The 19017-nt window shown below is 46.0% G+C and overlaps 2 protein-coding genes across 8 annotated transcripts in view; one reads left to right on the top strand and one right to left on the bottom strand.

Annotated features, from left to right (window-relative positions):
* The window catches only part of FBH1 (F-box DNA helicase 1), a 52821-nt gene extending 51661 nt beyond the window's left edge, over positions 1-1160 (top strand). For all 5 annotated transcript variants that reach the window (XM_027591853.2, XM_027591848.2, XM_027591847.1 and 2 more), the window contains one exon: positions 199-1160. In XM_027591853.2, coding sequence (XP_027447654.1) covers positions 199-369 — 171 coding nt within the window. In that variant the 3' untranslated portion in view covers positions 370-1160. The remainder of the gene's footprint in view (positions 1-198) is intronic.
* A 7534-nt stretch (positions 1161-8694) lies between these two features.
* The window catches only part of IL15RA (interleukin 15 receptor subunit alpha), a 55592-nt gene continuing 45269 nt past the window's right edge, over positions 8695-19017 (bottom strand). For 2 of the 3 annotated variants that reach the window (XM_027591856.2, XM_027591855.2), the window contains 2 exons: positions 18423-18498; positions 14846-15748 (listed from right to left, as the gene is read on the bottom strand). In XM_027591856.2, the coding sequence (XP_027447657.1) occupies positions 15604-15748; positions 18423-18498 (221 nt within the window). In that variant the 3' untranslated portion in view covers positions 14846-15603. Of the gene's footprint in view, positions 10057-14845; positions 15749-18422; positions 18499-19017 lie in introns of those variants that run through there. The other variant, XM_027591857.2, reaches the window with a different exon arrangement.

The raw sequence follows: 19017 nt of genomic DNA, 5'->3' as shown, positions 1-19017 counted from the left end.
TCCTTGATAAATTCTGGTTTCTGCCCCAAAGGAATTTGATAGAGTGGAGTCTACCCTAGATGGCTGTGCTGTGGGATATGTCACCTCAGAGGTTTGCCCACGTCTGAAAACATCAGAATAATAAGGCTTAGTCTCTCGGTGGAAAATCCCTGCTGTCTGATCGTCCCCCTGACCTCTTTTTCTTCCCCCTCCCTGCAGAGCAACAGGAAGGAAAACAAGGGTGGCTACCTCTGCCACTCCTGTGCGGAGCAGCGCATCGGGCCCTTGGCCTTCTTGACCGCCTCCCCTGAGCAGGTGCACTCCATGGAACGCACCATCGAGAACATAGTGCTGCCCAGACACGAAGCCCTGCTCTTCCTTGTCTTCTGAAAGCCAAGAGGAGCTTTCTCCACGGTATAGAATGCCTTGTGTGGACTCGAGTTACTTGAAGAAAGCCAGTGTGGGGTAGGGTTCTCACTCAGCTGAGACTCTGAATTCACTCACAGAGCATTTTTTGAGGAATACGAAGCCAACGAGAGTTGGACCTGCCATTTCTCCATTCCCTGTAGGTAGCCAGTTTCCACTGCCCCTGCTCTATGCGCGTCAGGCTGGGGATGCGGGGGATGTTCTTTTGATAAAAAAAACATTTTATGTATTTAAACTTTTATTACAAGGTTTCAATTAAACAGGCATTGTAGCACTGGCATACCACTGTGTGACACTGGCCTCAGCCCTGTGGTTTTTGAACTTTCTCCAACTTTCTCTTTTTCCCACTCACTCTTTTCAACATCTGTGTCCCTGCTCACATGATGATCAAGCAGAGTATGGGACTTCATGTCTGGGTGATAATTGACAGATCAGAACACGAGAGGTTTTTTGTGCCGTGGGAATCACATGTGTATAACATGTAGTGTGTGCCTTTGTCATTACACGGGGTTCATGGTTGGAAGAGGGGAGCAACATAATACACGAAAAGACAAACACAGAGTGACAACAGCCAGACTTCTTGTGTTTCCCACCTGTAGAACGGAGGATCAGAAATACCTGACAGAGAAGTGGAGTTGTCTGGCCACTGTGGGGGCGGGGAGAGGGGTCTCGGGAGAGACGGGAGATTGGTACCTGGTTCACTGCCTGGGGATGCTGGGTGGATGTAATAAAGCAATTCTTACAGAAACCGATGACAAAACTCACATCGTCTAGATGTACATGGATCTGGTATTTTTACGTTTTTGCCATACAGCACTTCAGGGATGCAGATGACAGGTGGGGGAGTTGGCACGGCATTGCCCAAAGAGCTCACCACATCTAGTCTCTGAGCCCACCAAGCGGCGTCCAGGAGCGGGCTTCGTAGCTCCCGTTGTCACAGCCTCCCCTTAGCCTCCTCCATCAGCCTGGTGGAGCTTAGAATGCGGGCCGGTGAGTAAAGCAAGCGTGCTGTCGGATGGGGCTAGGGGTGCTCTAGAAGGGCGAATGCCAAGTTAATGTTTGCATATCGAGGAGTGTTCCCAGAATGGGACCTGAAGGCAGACGTGGGAGACTTTAATGGCAGCGGGATGGGGCTGTTTCATCCACTCAGCCAGGATTCCTGGCCTCGCCTTAATTAATGCTTAATGGATGACTCAGAATAAAAGAGCAAGTGAAAGGAATTTGAATTTGGGTTGGTCACAATTTTCATTGTCCTTCAAAAGAGGGATTTGGGGGAGGGGTAGTAAGCAAGGGTTCATTCATGTGTTTTCTGGAAGTCAAATTGTGCCAACCAGAGGGAAAGCCACGTATTTGTTGGAGAAGTCATCGACTCACTGAACCGTCATGGAGCACCTGTGGTGTGGCAGGTGCTGTGTACGTGGGCGTATGGAATCACAGTGTGGGCCCCGCTCCCGGAGATTTGAACCACAAATGGGATTGTAGCTGGAGGGGAGCCAGGCGCGGAGGGAGGGCCGCAGGGGTGCTGGGGGCTGGACTGGCACCCTTACCCACAGGGGAGGTCGGAGGGTGGCCCTACGGCAGTGATGCTGGAGTTGCGGTTAGCAGCAGGACAGGCAGTTGGCTGGCTGTTTTAGGTGGAAAATTTTTCTAGGAGGAGGGACGAAAAGGACGTGTGTGGAAACGGTCCTGCCGGAGCAAAAGGTCAGCACTAGCATTTTGGTACTAGTTTTAAAAAATAACAGAATCTAGGAATATTAACACTGGTATTTCATTTGTTAAGTGTTGAGGTTTTTTTGTTTTGTTTTGTTTTGTTTTTGAGAGGGAGAGTGCGTGAGCGTTGAGGGGGAGCGGGCAGAGGCAAAGGGAGAGAGAATCTGAAGCAGACTCCCTGCTGAGCGTGGGGCCCCAATAAGGGGCTCGGTCTCAAAACCTTGAGATCATGACCTGGGCCAAAATGAAGAGTTAGACACCGAAGCGACTGTGCCACCCAGGTGCCTCTCAAGTGTCAAGAATTTTTTTAAAAATTAGTGAAACTAAATATTGGGTGTGTAAGAAGAAGAATTTTTACATAGCAGTAAAAATATAAATTGAAAAAACAAGTGTTAAATATCTGTTGTCGTTTTAATAGGAGTGATTAGATGAGAAAAATCAATGCATTACTCAAAAATGTAAACACTACATGAAAATGAAAATCCACTAAATCTTTTTAAAAGTAGAGTCTTTAAAATAAGAGGCTTTCAGGATTTTATTTAGTTGGGAATGTTTTTTTGTGCAAGATTTTCTGTAGTCTTTTTTTTTTTAAACCCACAATAATGGGGAAAATAAGGAAAATAGTTACAAGCTAGTTCTGAATATTTGGCTCATTAATTTTTTATTAATTTCTCTTATTTGATGCTCAGAGGAGATCTCTTTGAGTTCTTTAAGAATCTTCAATCTATTGATAGCTAGCTCTAGTTCTTCGTTTCAAAGAAAGCATTTCTGATTTGTCTCCACCTTCTCTGATTTTATCATGTGTGTAGAGATTCTGATACAGCTCCCCATATAAACATGAATGCTGTTATGTGTGAAGGTATTTGAAATAAAATAAAAATTAATCTTGCAACGTAAGTGTTAAAATATCACAGCGTATCCTAGACCATGCGTTAGTTTGTTCCTTCACATAATTATCCTCAAGACGTCTATCAGATTTTAGATTTTTAAGAAGATAATGAGGTGATGGTATTGGGGCAACCGACAATGTTCGTTGATAGATTTTAAAATATGGCAGCATACCAGCCACTGAAAGTGCAGCTACCGGGGGTGTGAGGCCGTGGGACGTGCTGGAGTAGAGAAGAGAGGCCTGTGTGGCTGGAGTCTAGTGCGCTCACGGTAGTAGCAGGCTCGCAGGGGCCAGGCCGGCTGTCCAGGGATGTGAACAGCAGGCCAGGGAGTCTGAGTGTGATTTGGAAAAATTCTGAGGAATCATTGTAAATTTTAAGACCTCAGATTACCTTTTTTAGGAAGAGCATGCCAGTTGTAGATTGGAGGACGTTTTACAAAGGTCAGGCAAATTGACTGTTACAGTCCCAGCACAGGGGATATGTTGCTGGACTAGGGGAACTGAAATGGACGGTGAGGAGTGCTGGTGACTAGATGAGTGGTTCTCAAAGTGTGGTCCCCAGAGGAGCAGCGCCAACATCACCTGGGAACTTGTTAGTAATACAGATTCTGTCTGGATCGCAAACTGTGGCACTGAGGCCCAGCTGTTGGTATTTAACAAGCCCCCACAAGTGATGCTTTTGCACACTACATTTTGAGAATTCTTGTTCTTGATATTAAGAAGGTAGAACCAATAGGACCTTGACAGCGCTGAGATGCGGATGGACGGTGGCAGGGTCTCAGCGGGACTTCTGGTCGTCTGGCTTTTTGCAGGGTAGATGAGGGCACCCTCCACTGAGGCAGAACGTGGGAAATTTAATAGGTTTGTGAACACAACGATGACTTCGGTTTTTGGCATGTTGAATTTGGGGTGCTTGTGAGAATTCCAAGTAGGTCTGTCCAGGAGGTTGTTGGGGAAACGGATCTACACTTCAGCAGATTGCTTTGGGCTGGAAATAAGAGATTTTAAGGTTGTGAGTATCTAAGTGGCAGTTAAGGTAGTTCAGTTTAAGGGTCTTGTGCTTATTCCAGCAGAATAATGAGAATGAAAAGAGCACAGGTGTAAGAAGCCCCAGGAACACCAGGCCTGGGGTAAAGAAAGTAACAGGATTTGGTGAAGGGAGTGATAACTGATTCCAGGAGATAGAGTTGCTACTGAGGAAGAGATGAAGGAGCCTAAACAAAAGTGGTCGTCCGCACCTAAGTCAAGTGAAGGTGGAAAGGTGTTCGTCTGACACTCCGAAGTCCGTGGTGGCATTAGCATGGACAGTTTCAGTGAGGCTAGAAGCCAGTGGGCAGTCGGATGTCGGTGGGGACTCCGGGTGATTGGGTGGACTAAACATGTCTTCTGAAACCATACTAAGTGGCAATAAAAGGATTTTTTTTTTAAAGGCATAAACCTACAAGGGCAAAGAAAACAAAAAGGAGGTAATAGTCATAAAATTTTGGAAGTTGGAAAGCAGATAAGTGAGTGGTGACTGACTTAGCTCATTGAGTAAACTGAGTCCTAAGCCCAAGAACTCTCAAAAGATGTGGGGATTGATGGCACTAGGTTCTTCTAGAAGGAGGGTGTAAAGGTGGAGCAAAAATCAGGAAGATTGGTAGAAAAGTTTATTTAAAAGTTTATTTAGGGGCGCCTTGGTGGCTCAGGTGGTTAAGCATCTGCCTTTGGCTCAGGTCATGATCTCAGGATTCTGGGATCAAGCCCCGCATTGGGTTCCCTACTCAGCGGGGAGTCTGCTTCTCCCTCTCCCGCTGCCCCTCCCTCCTGCTTGTGAGCTCCCTCTCTCTCAAATAATAAAAAAATCTTTTTAAAAAAGTTTATTTACAAACCAGTTAAAGGGCACCTGAGTGGCTCAGTTGGTTAAGCGTCTGACTCTTGAACTCGGCTTAGGTCTTGATCTCAGGGTCGTGAGTTTGAGCCCTGTGTTGGGCTCCACGATGGGCATGGAGCCTACTTAAAAAAAAAAAAAAGGGAAAAGAAAAAGAAATAAAAATCATTTAAGTCATCAGATTTCTGGGCAGCTTTTCATGTTCAACCATAGCAGAAGACCAGAGGTTTCGAGTGGACCATGTCACATAAGAGACTTGGCGTAGCTGAGGGCAGCGCCATAGTGAAAACAAGGCCATTGTCTTACTGTCCTTGGGCCGCTATCACAGGAGGCCACAGCCTGGGTGGCTCGTGAATAACAGACATGTATTCCTCAGAGTTCTGGAGGCTGGAGGTCCAAGATCAGGGTGTCAGCAGATTCGATGTCTGATGAGATCCTGCTTCTTGGTTCATAGACGGCCATCTTCTTACTGTGCCCTCATATGGTGGGAAGGGCAAGGGAGCTCTCTGGGGTCTCTTTTATGACACTAATCCCATTCATGAGGGCTCCACCATCATGACCTAATGACCTCTCGAAGGCCCCAGCTCCTAATACCATCCCCTTGGGGGTTAGAATTTCAACATAGGAAGTTTATACACACACAAAAACACACACATGCTGGCACACATACTCTCCATGGTAGGTAGCCAGTTCCTTCGCTGGGGAATATAACCCGCTTTAGCAGAAACACCGACAGTGACATCAGGGCTTCCCAAGGAAATTGCCCAACCAGATTACCCAGTGCCAAGAGCTTACAATCTCCAAACTCCACCCAAGTCCTCAGATTTTCAAACACGTTAGTGCCTCACTCTCACATAGTAATAAACCAAGGATTGCCAAACATCTGAAGAGAAATTCCAAGATGAAGGTTGGCTATTAAAACAAACAGAATCAACTTGGAGGAAACAGTTCATGCAGGGAAAAGAAACCATCTAAATTTCTTAAGCATATTCAGAGAATAAGAGAAGACAGTGCACCCATGAAATAACAGGATCAAGATAAATATATCTATCCACACACATATATGAATGTTTGGACATAATTAAAAGTACGAAAAAACCCAATAGAATTGTTGGAAAGATAGTTTGAGAAAGTATCCAGAAAGTAGAGCCAAAACAGAGATTGAAAAAGAGGAAATATGTAGTCAGAAATAATTTAAGCAGTTGAGCATCTGATAATAAAAGTTTCAGGAAGAGAAACAGAATTGGGAAATTTAAAAAAAAAAATCATCGAAATTACCTACAGCCAAATATATGAGTTTCCAGATTCACATGCTCAGCAAATGCTCGGCAAAATGGATGAAAACAGACCTACAGTGAATTTGTTATGGTGAAATTTTAGAAACACCAGAGACAAAGGTCCTCCAGGCTCCCAGAAAGAAAAAAGTCATCTGCAAATCAAATGTCTTCAGACTCCACAGCAATAGCACCATGGGGCTGTACCTTCAGAACTGAGGGCAAATGATTTCCAACTTAGACTTCTAAACCAAACCAAATGAGCAATAGGATAGAGGCACTTTGACACAACTATTTTATCTACCAAGAAGCTATTGGAGGATTGAATTACATCAAGTCAAGAGCAAACCAAGAAGGAGGAGGACTCTCCTCTAAGAAACAAGCTATCCAATGCAGAAGGGAGCGGAAGGCATCCCACATGTTCCTGAACACCTTGGGAGGATACTTACAGTAACAGTGTTCAGGCTGGAGTTGGTGATAAACACCAGAAAATGAAGCAAATGGGGCGGGGAAACAAGGACATCATGAATTCTCTAAAATTAAAGCAACAGGTTGTGTAGAAGAGAAAAAGTAATGACAGGTAGTTTACTACCTCGCTCAGTTGCGCATAGGTGTGTTTTCATAGGCTTCCTAATGTCAGTGTGTGTGTCTGAGGTAGGGAAACGTGGGGCGGGGGGGGGGGGTTGTTTGACCTTCAGCTTTCACAGTAGGAAGTTGGCTACCATGCCTGGAACTGAGAAATGGAAGTAGATATCAATAGGAGCTTATCTAGAGATACAGGATGCACACCAAAACAATCTGCTCAAAGATTTTTAAGCAATTTACTCCCCGGAGAGGGGAGATAGAGAGACAGGGTGCCTTTCCCGTAAGGTCTCTCATATCATGATTGGTGTGAACTCCACCTATATGACAGACCTTTAGAATAGGAGTGGGAAGTAAAAACCGGACACCGTCCACATAGATGAGCCTCAAGTGAGGCTGGGAATAGGGAAGACAGTGGATGGGGGGTGACACGGCATCGGGGAGGGGAGTTCATCTTCAGAGTGCAAGAAACGTGAGCATGCCTCCGTGTTGAGTGGGAACTGGCAGAGGAGCCGATGGAGGGAGGACACGGGCGAGGGGTGGCGGGGGGCCTGGCATCGGGGATAGAAAGGAAAGCCCCTGTAAATGGCTAGGGAGGAAGTTTCGGTAGCTCTTACTCAGTCGTTTTAGTGTGTTTTTAGTGAAGTCACCATTCGGGTCACCCAGAGAGTGTGGAAAGTTTGAGGCTGATGTGGAGGTTACGCGTGGAAGTGGACAGCACTGGCTTGACCTCAACACTGTGCTTTTAGCGGATACGTACTTTTCTGTCCCGCTGCCCGGGGGAGGGAGCTGAGGTTAGATTCACACACAGTTTACTAAGCCCCGAACACACAAGTGCAAGGGCCGGGGGGAGGGGAAACTCCCCCTGCCCCGAAAGTCCAGTCCCTAGGCACGTGTGGCAGGCCATCCTCCGCTCTTATGGTGGTGCCGGGTCTGCCTCTGGGCCCACTGCCTGGATTGCAAAGGGACTTGGATGCCCCTCGAGATCAGACCACTTGCGGTCTCATGCTTTTCCTCCAGCCTGGTCTTTGCCACCAGTCCTTCTCCTTCCCCCTGCACCACTGGGTTTGAGGAATGTGGGGTACACCGGGGGACTGGAAGCCGACTGCTTTGCATTGCCAGTGAGTGGGTGCGGTAAAGCTGGCCCCAAATGAGGTGGACCAAGAGTCCCTCCAGACCCTGCCCCAGACAGATAAAGACCTCATGTACCCCTTTCTGAGATCTCTTTCAGTAAAGGCCTTCCCCTTAGGCTTTGAGGGGTTTCAGCGCGTTTGGAGGGGACTCCCTCCCTGGGCTACTTAATTACAGATTCTCCAAGTGAGCGCAGTAGTGCTGTCCCTCATGTTCCTCCCCACCCATGATTTTATATATTTCCTCTTCCTAGTGGTTTGGACTAAGAGGTAGAATAGATGGAGAGAGAGGAGTTTCAACCCTAAATGCCTCTGCTTGCTTACTCCATTCAGTGTTTTAGCCATGTCACAAACATCCAAAATGCAGCTCTTGATTTCTTACCCCACCCCAACTAGTACCTCCCCGCGCCCTCCTTTACATCAGTAGAGGCACCAACGTGCGAATCCTTTTGACCTGACCTCTCGTGAATCTTGAGTCCATCCATTTTTCTCCATTATCCTCCTCTTGAAGCGGCGCTCTCGTCCCACCTGGCCTTTGGCCACACTGCGCAGTTGCTCTGTGCTTCTGCGGGCTCATCTCTCCTTCTCTCCACGCGGAAGCACAGGGCGTCTTAAAACGAAGGCGGAGTTAACGAAGGAGTTAAGCCTCCTGCTTAAAACCCTTCCGGGGGCTTCTTGCCGCTCCAGAACCTCAGTCTAACTTACACCTCAAGGCAGAAGGGACGTCTGGTCTACCTTCAACGGAAGCTCATGTTTTAAGGGCCTTACTGAAGGCCCAAGAAGGAGCCAACACAATATCAGCACCTCGGTTTTGTTTTCCTTTCTTAAATGTCCAATTCAATGGTTCTGGATCTTTTTAAGTCATCACTTTCCTCATAGTGTGTTTTCCTAATCTGGGTGTTTTAATCTGTTGCTTTACAACTACGTAACAGATGGGCCCTGGCTTCCTGGCCTAGAGTAGTAGGGACCTTACTACCTGCCCTCTGTTCTGCTGCCTCTGCTCAGCCAGTTCCCCATTTTAGGGTCTGGTAGGATATCCCCATTTTCTCTTACCAAATTCAGTATCGGATTTTGTATCACTTTTTGGGCCGTAACCCAAAACAAAAACTCTAAAGGGCATTGAACAACAAATGTTATGATTTTACCTAGGAGTGCAGAGGAGGACAGACCGTAGGGCGGCAACATAAGCCGCTTGGCACTGTTGTGGAGAAGCCAGGTTCTTTTGCCTCTGCCCTTTGCCCCGGCTGACTTCCCTGCAACAGGCTATTTGCAGAAGTTTTGGGCAGGGCATCCAGATGCAGCAGTGGCAGTGAGAAGCCTGTCTTCTGTGGCTCTTAGGAGCCAGGACACCTTTCCCAGAAGCGTCCCAAGCCGATGTCATACCTCCATGGTCACAACTGGGTCACCTGCCCAGTCCTAGACCAATCACTGGCAAGGGCCTGGCTTCAAATAATCAGGATTTCCTTTCCTGGAGTTTGTGGCTGTCCACTTCCTCTGATGTGCATGGCTGCGTGGAAGAGAAGAAATACCTAAATGTTGGGACTTACTTGAGAAGGAAGGGGAGGGGTAGGTAGCCGCCAGTAGCCAATTCTCCAGTATATAAAAGGATCTCATTTTGTACTTTGTGCTTTTGGTCCTTTGTCCAGAGGATTGAAGAAACAGCCCTGGGAAAGTAACCATCTCAGTTCGTGGTGATGGTTATTTACCAGAAAGGGGCTGTTGGGTAGAGCCAGGGATGCAGCGGGGAAGACCCTAGATCCAGTCCCTGCGAGACCTTTGCTCTTGAAGTCTCCTTTATTTTGGTTTGTTGGACATGTGGTTACTGAGCGATCGTGCTGGAACCCCAGCTCACAGCCTGCCATCTGCCTTACTCTCTCTTGTCTGTGTCCCTGCCTCTGTCCTTGCCCCTTGTAGAACCCTCCCTGCCTGTTTCTGTTTACTTCGATCTTGCCCATCCTTCATCGTAAGTCCCATCACTTCGAAACAGACTCCCCAAACATCTAGGCCTTTTAGTGATTTCTTCCTTTCCCAAACATCTGCAGCATTATTGTGTTCATGACCCCTGTGGCATTTGTATCGACTAAACTTGTGGTGTGAGCTCTTTGTTTTGCTTTGTTTCGATGGGTCTTTTTTTTGGCCAGGCTGTAAGCACCTCAAGGATAAGGCCCAGGTCTTCAGTTTCAGCATCTCTAGTGTCTAGAGAGAAAGAGAGAGAGAGAGAGGAGAGACACATGCCAGTCACAAAGCACTTTCGAGCATCCCTTTTTGCTCCTCACCTTGGTGAGAAGGACCATACATGGGTGTTACCCCTTTAAAGATGGAACCTAAGGGATTCTTCCAAGCTGACGAGACCAGCAAGGTAGAAAGAAAGCTTGGCGCCCAGGTCTTCTAAGTCCCGTGTTCCTTCCACTGCACAGAGGTAGTAAGAAGCAAATGCCACATTTATAGGGTGCACAATGAATGTTACAAGAGCCCAGAGGCAGGGGATTTTTTATGTTTGAGTAGTTAATGAAGGCTCCCCCGAGAAGGTAGAAAATCGAGCTGCCTCTTGAAGGGTAGATTGGATGTGGAGAGGATAGCACAGGACTGACAAATGAGTTGATGGTGAGCAATGTGCCTGACCTGTGAGAAGATGGTAGGGCAGTTCCTGGGAGGCAAAGGGAAGTGCAGTGAGGGAGGCGGCACGGAGCAAGGTTCTGGATGGCTTTTGTGGGAGCTGTCCAGGTCTCTTCCCTTGCAGACCAGGAGTCAGGAGGTGGGTCACTAGGAGAACAGGCTTCCTCTTACAAGATTGCTCCTCAGCCCAGGAAGCGGTATTACCTTGAAGTGAGGAGCAGCATGACCAGACAAAACTGGGGGCTGCTTCTGAGGACAAGGGGGAGTAAATGGGGGGGTGGGGATCCCTGTGAGCCCTGCACATTTTCCCCTGGATCTTCATTCCAATATTATCCAATCAGTGCCCTGCCTCTCAGCTAAGAAACCTGGCAGGCCTGTAAACTCAGCTAATGGTATTCAATGGCAGAAGGACTCAGACTCTTAATGTGGGTTTCCAGCCCTCTTGGCTTTGCTCTCTGAAGGATGAGATTCAGCCTGGTTATAGAAGTCTCTAGGTTTCCATCTGTGGCTTGATTTGAGACCTTAAGGATTTGAGATTGTTACTCTCTTTTCTAAATTATTCACTGTCACCCATGTATGGCCTTGACTTTCTTTACCCATGATATTTTAGGATGGCAGCGATGCAGTCTCCCAGAACTGGGCCTTCACAGTCGGCATGCCATTCCAGATAACTTTTGGGGAACTAATTCACAGCATGCCATGGGCTGCTGGGTCCACATCTCAGAATATTAGCAGGACTGTCACTACTTCCTACCCTCTCTCAAAGGCAGACAACCATCACAGATAGTCCCCATTTCCCTACTTCTCTCATTTGCAATATGCTCTCCTAGCACCACGTTCCCTACCAGTTAGGAAATTTTCAGTGACAAGTAATGAAAACCGGGTCTGTTCTAAGGAAAAAGAAAATGTTTTGAAAGAATGCTGGGGGCTCATAGAATCATGGGAAGCTGGAGGATTCCGTTTGGGAAATGGAGAGGAACCAAAGCCCAAATCTGCAGAGCCAAGGAACAGTATGACAACCGTTTGATGGTTTTGAAGCATTGCTGGGTGCTGCTGTATCAATTCTGTTGTGTTCTTTCGTTCCATATTCACAGCACAGCTTCTGCGTGCTAACTAATTGTGGTATCTGATGAGCCCGGGTCAGGGCCCCACACGCTGGTGGGAGCAGGAGAAGGGATATCTGCCTCTCTAAGTGAGTGGGCAGGAAGGCACCCCCAACACAATATTGGGTCCCCAAAATGGGAGGAGTACTACCTCCTGGGGAGCTAAAAATAGCAAAAGTGGGATGGGTGGATTTACAGACAGGTTCTTAGGGGCGATAAAAGTGAGCCAGAATTCCACATAAATGTGGTGTTGTGTATTTATAAATTCTGGGAAAAGAGCCACACACAGAATTTCTGATACACCCCAGGGAGCGTGAGGTATTGGGGCTACTATTGCTTGAATCTAGCTGGTCTGGCCTTCAAGGAGCACAGACTTGTGGGAAAACAAACAAGAGTCTCTGTTACATTCTTGATATTCTGAGGCTCCTAGTAAAAGGTCCTTCCTTGGTGAAGAAAACAGATTGGACAGTTGGACAGTTAGAAACATGGAGAGACCCTTAAATGTGTCTCTTTGGTCCCTGGTCCCTTCCTACTGTCTAGAGGAAGGTTTAAAAAGAAGAAAATAAGAGTCTTATTTATCGATCAAGGAAAAAAGCAAGACAAAAAAGATGAAGATCAATCAGTTTTCTTCATGGCAGATGTTGTGGATGACAGGAAATGAAAGAGGAGAAAACAATGTGAATAATGTATATTTGCAGTCAGGTGACAGATGTGGGCTAAAGGCTTACCAGTTGAAGAACTTTCAAATCCTTTTCCACTAAAAAAAACTAAAACATGGTCTCTTCTCAGTCCCCCGCAGGTACCCTTGGATCATTTTGTTCATTCACACGTCGGGGATTTATTGGCATTTACTGAATGCGAGAGATCGAAAGACAAATTCCATTTCTCTGATGGCCCCCGGGAGGTATTGTGGTAGAGAATCTCCAAAGATAGTTTCCATTGATTCCTTTTGTTGTTACTGCTTCCCTTGAATCTGGCTGCCTGGTGACTTGCTCTGACCAATAAAATGCACAGAAGTGATGCGTGGCGGTCCCTACCCTAGCCTTTAAGGGGCCTGGCAGTTTCTTCTGGCTTCCCCAAGGCTGCCATGCTGCCAGGAAGCCCAGGCCAGCTCAGAGGCATGCTAAGGCCCCCGACGAGCCCATGAAGCCTTCTTAGACCTTCCAGCTCAGCCCAGCCATGCTGAATGCAGCCGAATGAGTGTGCCTAGTTGCCGCCACATAAAGCACAGCCACCTGGCTGAGCCCAGTTGGCCCCCAGAGATCATAAACAATGGCAGTTTCAAGCTGCTGTTTCCATGGTGGGTTTTGCAGCAACAGATAACTAGAGCAAGTAGCGTCTTACCAGCTCAATTGGCAGGACGCTTCCCAGGTTGAAGGAATCAGAGGCTTTTGGGTAGGGTAGGGGAAAGTGGTGATTCCGGAGGACTCTGGCATGCAGCCTCCTGATAGGGGGAGGCGGGAGGGACTAGGAAGGGGCCGTGATGCAGCAGAATAGGTGCACCTCACACCGCTACATACTACTCACTTGCTGGTAGAACTCAACACCCGCCCTTCCACTGTGGCTTATCATTGCTCTCTGAGCACTCCTCCTCACTTCCAGGTCCCACGTGTCCTCCCAACCAAACCCTCTGGGAATCAGCAAGTACTATTTTCGTGTAAAATGGGGACAGAATGCGAGGCAGTGCTTGAAATTGTCAAGGCAGGATGGGGAGACTGGATGTAGAAAGACTAGTAGCTGAGTGCCCCCAAACATCACCTCCTTTAGAGCCGTGCGTGAGAACAGGCTACCATATGTCAGAAAAATTTGCTCTATTTTGGTTAAGAATCATTTATTTTACTTATCCAGAGTCCCTTAATCACCTTCAGGGCACTTCAACGGTCCCTGAAAATTCAAAGATGAAAATAGTTCTTAATCTCAAGATGTTCATCACTGCTCGGTGGGTAAATTCTGGGGCCGTGATATGTCTTGGCATCATAGAGGTTTACTTAGACATGTCCCTAGGACTGCACCACCTACTAAGAGAATTCATTTTACCCCTTTGCTTCTTTAAAACAAACACTTGATTTATTTATCCACCCCCACCCCACCGGCCTGGGTCCTTCCAGACTTCAACTCCACCCCACCCTGCTTGCTTCTGGGTCTCGATCTACTTTGCTAGATCTAATTTTTGTCGTGTGATTTCCCCACCTTGAACTTGGTGCCTGATAGATCACAGACTTATTCTGTGATGGACCAGAGCCAGGTGATTCTACAGCTCTGAAATGGGCCCACCGGAGGTCGTCATATTAGTTTTCCAAAGATGATGGTAAAATGGAACCACAAAGCTGTGAAGTAGCCCTTTGACTTAACTCTTTCACACCCAGTAGAAACCTTTCAAAATTCTGGTTCTACTGAACAGCTGTCAATTTTTTTTATGCCGAGTTGTGTCTTCTGTCAAATTAGTTTTTGAAATCACAAGGGTCAAACTCTTAAAACTTATAAAGAACAAAATGGATCCAGTTAATGGTAAACTCTAGAAACGTAGGGGCAAACAGCTGAAGCGAGAAGCAAAACATTTAGATAATCAGGCAGATTCAGGATAATCAAGTGAGTAAGCACAGCAAATACAATGGCTCCGCTCATGTGTTAGTGATGAGTTTCCTCTCTTTGGGAAAGAGAATTTGCAGGGAGTGAAAACAGCATGGCTCTAAAATCCCAGCACCAGCCACTGGAAAGTCCTACCCTTCCTTCGCTTTTGATGAAACCGTCTAAATTGATGACGTGAGGAAGTTAGCAAGGAATGGCCCTTGGTGAGCTGCTGGTGACTTGGTTGGTCGCTGAGTCTGTGTCCCACTTTCCAAATGCTTGTGATGGCGGCCTGACTACCCCTGGCTGTGCGAGAGGCCGTCAACGGCTGAGTTGTAGTTGGGGCTGCTCCTCTCCTACCCCATTGCCCGCCCTAAACGTTGCCCAGCCCAAGCCGGCATTAATTGAGCCATGTGACCTTGGGCAAGTCAACTTCTATAAACCTCAGTTTTCTCCTCTATAAAATGAGGAGGTGGATGAGGCCTCTGATTTTAGAAATAAATGTTATTTAAGAAAAAAAGAAAGTGCAGGGAAAGAGACAGTGGGTATGCCAGGCACACCTGGGCCATAACCTGCCACTTACTGCTTCACACATGGAAATCTTGTTAGAGAGTCTCCAAAACTGTGATCAGATCTAGCTTTAGGCGAGGGTTTTTTTTTTTTTTTTTTCCCTCCTTTTAGAAAGAAAAGCCAAGCTCAACTGTTTGGGACTCTGCATTCCCGCTCTTTCTCCTCTTTTTTATTCGTGGCGCATTTCTTCTCAGTGATTCTTTCAGTGTATTTTTTTTTATATTGAAAATAGACATTTTGTTTATACAAGGCACAATTTCAAAATAACAGTTATATAAAATATGTAGATATAATAGGGAGTATAAATAGAAATGCATATACATGGAAGATGTCACTGTGTTCAGTTTCCTTCTTTGTGAATCCTTAAGTCAAGTGGATTCATGGGGCATGATACCTCTTTGTTCCCTTTCAGTGCCTGCAGAGCACCTCAACAGAGGGAAAGCGTTTGGAGCTGCAACACTTGTCATCCTTGTAGATGTCTCTTAAGCCAGCAGGAGACTCAGAATTGTCTTAAGAGTCTCAGGTGTATTTCTTTTCTCTGTAAGCTGCAAGTCAGGATGAGGGGTGGAATAGTTAAGCTGCTAAGCTATCCCGAATAAATGTCACAATGAAATAAAAGGAAAGCCGAGGCCTTCAGCCGCTCCCAGGGAACCTTCAACTGCTGGGATCTGGGGAAGGCAGCCCTACACCTGAGGCCGGGCAGGGCAGGGCAGGTCCCGAGCATCCATCCTGAGACTGCAGAGCCTAGGAGGTGTCTTGGCTGGGTGCTGTCGATAAAATGATGGCAAGATGTTTGTTTTATCATCCTGATGGGCTGTTTCCTGGTGGCCAGGTCCTTGAGTCATTTCCAGGTCCTCTTTGGCTAGGGCAGGGTTGGCACCTTCGCTCAAGTCTCTGCTGCCCTCAGTCTCCCCGAGTGTCCCAGGTCGTGTGGGTAGTTTTCTGCGTCCTCCTCTCTGCCGCTAGTTCCTCTAGTCATTGGCATCTCTTCCATGCTTTCCATTTCAACACTGGGTGTCTGCGAAGTTTGCCTGTAAAGCAGATCAGTCACAGCTTTTGAAAAGAGGGGCGGGCCGCCCTCAGCTTGAGTGAACAGATAGTTCTGGTTGAACACTCAGATGGGGAAAACCTAGCTTACCTCCATTCACGGCTGGTATTTAAATCTTACTTTGGTATTTTAAGCCGCTCATCCACCAAAGGTTGACCAATGCTGTTGGAGCAGCTTACCCCCTCTTTTCCAATCCTCTGCTAAAAAAGCAGTATTTCAGATGGCAGGAACAAAAAGGAGAGGGTAACTGGGAGCCCGGCAAAGCCAGACATGATCATCTTGACAAAAACGATGTAATATTCAGAAAGCTTTTAAAACAGTTCTTGGTACTTGGTATGTGTTTAAAGAAACAAATATATTAGCCAGTTCCTGAGTAACCAAGAGTGGGGGAGGCAGAACATCTTAATTCCACATGTTTCCCTGTCATTGAAGGGCCTGTGTTTTTTGGCCCTGAGTATCTGGGTCAGCAGTTTTTTCCATGGATTATGTCATCCACCTCTTGAGGATAGGCAACTCTTTGGGACATTGCAAAGTAAACTCTTTGAATCCAAAGAAAACAAAAACGCCAATTTGAAGAGAGAGCTGCACCCCGAGTTCACTGCAGTATTATTTACACCAGCCAAGATATGGAAGCAACCTAAGTGTTCATCAACAGATGAATGAATAAAGAAGATGTGTGTGTGTGTGTGTGTGTGTGTGTGTGTGTGTGTGTGTGTGTGTGTATACACACACAATGGAATATTACTCAGCCATAACAAATAATGAGATCTTGCCATTTGCAACAACATGCATGGACCTAGAGGGTATAGTGCTAAGTGAAATAAGTCAGACAGAGAAAGACAAACACCATATGATCTCACTCATTTGTGGGATCTAAAAAACAAAAATGAACAAACAAAACCAACAGACTTGTGGACACAGAGAACAAACTGGTGATTGCTAGAGGGGAGGGGCTGGGGGGCAGGTGAAATAGGGGAAGGGGATTCAGAGGTACAAACTTCCAGTTACAAAATAAGTCACGGGGATATAATGTACAGCACAGGGAATACAGTCGATCATAGTGTGATAACTTTGTATGGCATCAGGTAGTAACTAGCCTTGTCGTGGGATCACTTCGTAATGCATAAGCATGCCGAATCGGTATGCTGCACACCTGAAACTAACAGGCTATTGTATGTCAGCCACATTTCAGTTATCAAGTACATAAGCACTTTGAGCTCCTTGCGGTGAGAGCTAAACGAAAATCAGGACTCTAGGCCAATGTGCTGAAAATAATTTGCTGAAAGCCAGTTTGTTGAATGACCAAATCTACCTAAGAACCCATCTGTAAAAAATAAGTTTACAGCAAAGAATTGATTTGCCAAATGACCAAGTAGTTATGCTTTTCAGGTTTACCAAATCTTACTGATACATTTATCAATATTTCTCTACTATAGTCAGTGAATATTGATATTTTCATCTTATCGGCATACCTATTGGCCGTATATACCGAATTTACAAATTCTTGTAAGATCCTATTCTTAATGTCTTTTTCTTAAAAAATTGTGTACATTTTTAAGTCAAATGAATATAGTTAGTCATTATACTCTTTGAAGAATGTAACTCCAAAGACAACATGTCATGTGGAAATTTAGTTATAACAACACGTTGAAATTCCTTTTAAAAGTCATTTTTTATTTTGCCAGCATTTTAGCATTTTGGGGATTGTTTTGACAGACTTTCGAGTCACACATCAACCTTAGCATGTTCTTTTTAAACGATCTATGGGATTTATGGCATTTCTTTTGGTTGGGATGGTATTAACAGCTTTCAAAGATGGATGTGAATTTTTAGATGACATTTTCGTTTCGGCTTCACAGTAGCATTTCATAGAACATTCATTTTGCCGAAGTGAGGCTCAAAGGATGGTATCATCCTTATACTGATATATTTAGAAAAGAATTCTTTATGATTAGCAACTAGAAGTTTTGTTTCAACAAATCTGATTTCTCCTGTTCACTGTGTTGCTGAGGAAGGATCCAGAACAGCCATATCAACATAGAATGCTGGTTACTAGGTTCTAATTGATACAAATATGAAATTAAGGCAAATATGCCATTTGAGGCTTTAATGAAAATTATAAAAATGCCTCAAGATTAGAAAAATAATAAAAACTGAAATTTCGGCAAGTGGCAGAAACGGTTTTCTCGTCACCCAATGCTGAAATAAGAATTTCAGTGACTAGAAATACAAAAGTCAGGCCTACATGAATGAGCACATAAATAAGAAAGTATCCCTGTATTTGAATGAGAATATTCAAGAAAATATATTCATGACTGTATCACAGCAATTGCATGCCCATCACATTGGTTATTGGGTAGGTTCTTTCCTTCTTTTAAAAAGGAAAGAAAGCGTTCATTCTTTTCTTTCCTTGTGGTAGAGCGGCCCCTCGTCACCAATTAGGTTCTGGCTTCCGTGTCTCCTACTGGTGGCCTGTGGGGGGCCTCCCAGGGCCAGCTCCCCATTGGCCAGTACAGGAGTGAGCGGGTGTGAGAGCCCGCCTCAGTAGCCAGGAAAGGGGGTCTTGCTTTGAGGGGGCAGCAGAATCATAATGATGCAGCTCTTTTCTGGGAGGAAAGGAAGAATCCCGTCCTCTGTGATTCCCTCGCGCTTCTCACCTGGATTTTCGGTAACAGACCAGAAGAAGCACCACGCATACTACACCGAGCACAGTGACAGGTGTGGCGATGGCCGCTGCAAGAGAACAGAACAGAGCTGTCCTGCGGAGAGTCCTGGCAGCAGGTTCATGTCTAAGACCCTGAAAACTCTTTACAGTTGACAATTCTGCAGAGAGATCCAGATGCCTTCCCAGCCCCAGCTGACTGTTACTGACATTTCTGGAAGTCCACACAGTCCAATCTGCTCTACTTCTGGGCAGAAAGTGTATTCTTTGCCCACCAATACCACCAGTTCAAACCATCTGCTTTCACGTCATCCCACATCCCCAGCTTCTAATCCATCCTTCCTGGTTGGGGTGACATGGTGATGGGACGAGAGGGGAAAGTAAAGGCCTCAGAGTTCACAAGCTGGCCAGGCTGGTCTGTTGCTTAATCCAAAGTCAGAAAATAGTTGTCCTTGGGACCACCTCCCCCTTTTCTTCAACTTCACAGAATCCCCATTTAGAAACAACAGCATGCAGTGCCATGTTTCTTCCAACTTCATTTTTTTTTTTTTTTTGAGTAGGCTCCACGCTGAGCATGGAGCCCAATGTGG

This window comes from Zalophus californianus, chromosome 9 (assembly GCF_009762305.2).
Source record: "Zalophus californianus isolate mZalCal1 chromosome 9, mZalCal1.pri.v2, whole genome shotgun sequence".
Classification (NCBI taxonomy): Eukaryota; Metazoa; Chordata; class Mammalia; order Carnivora; family Otariidae; genus Zalophus; species Zalophus californianus.
The sequence above is the reverse complement of the archived record's forward strand: the minus strand, read 5'-3'. Positions and strand labels throughout refer to the sequence as shown.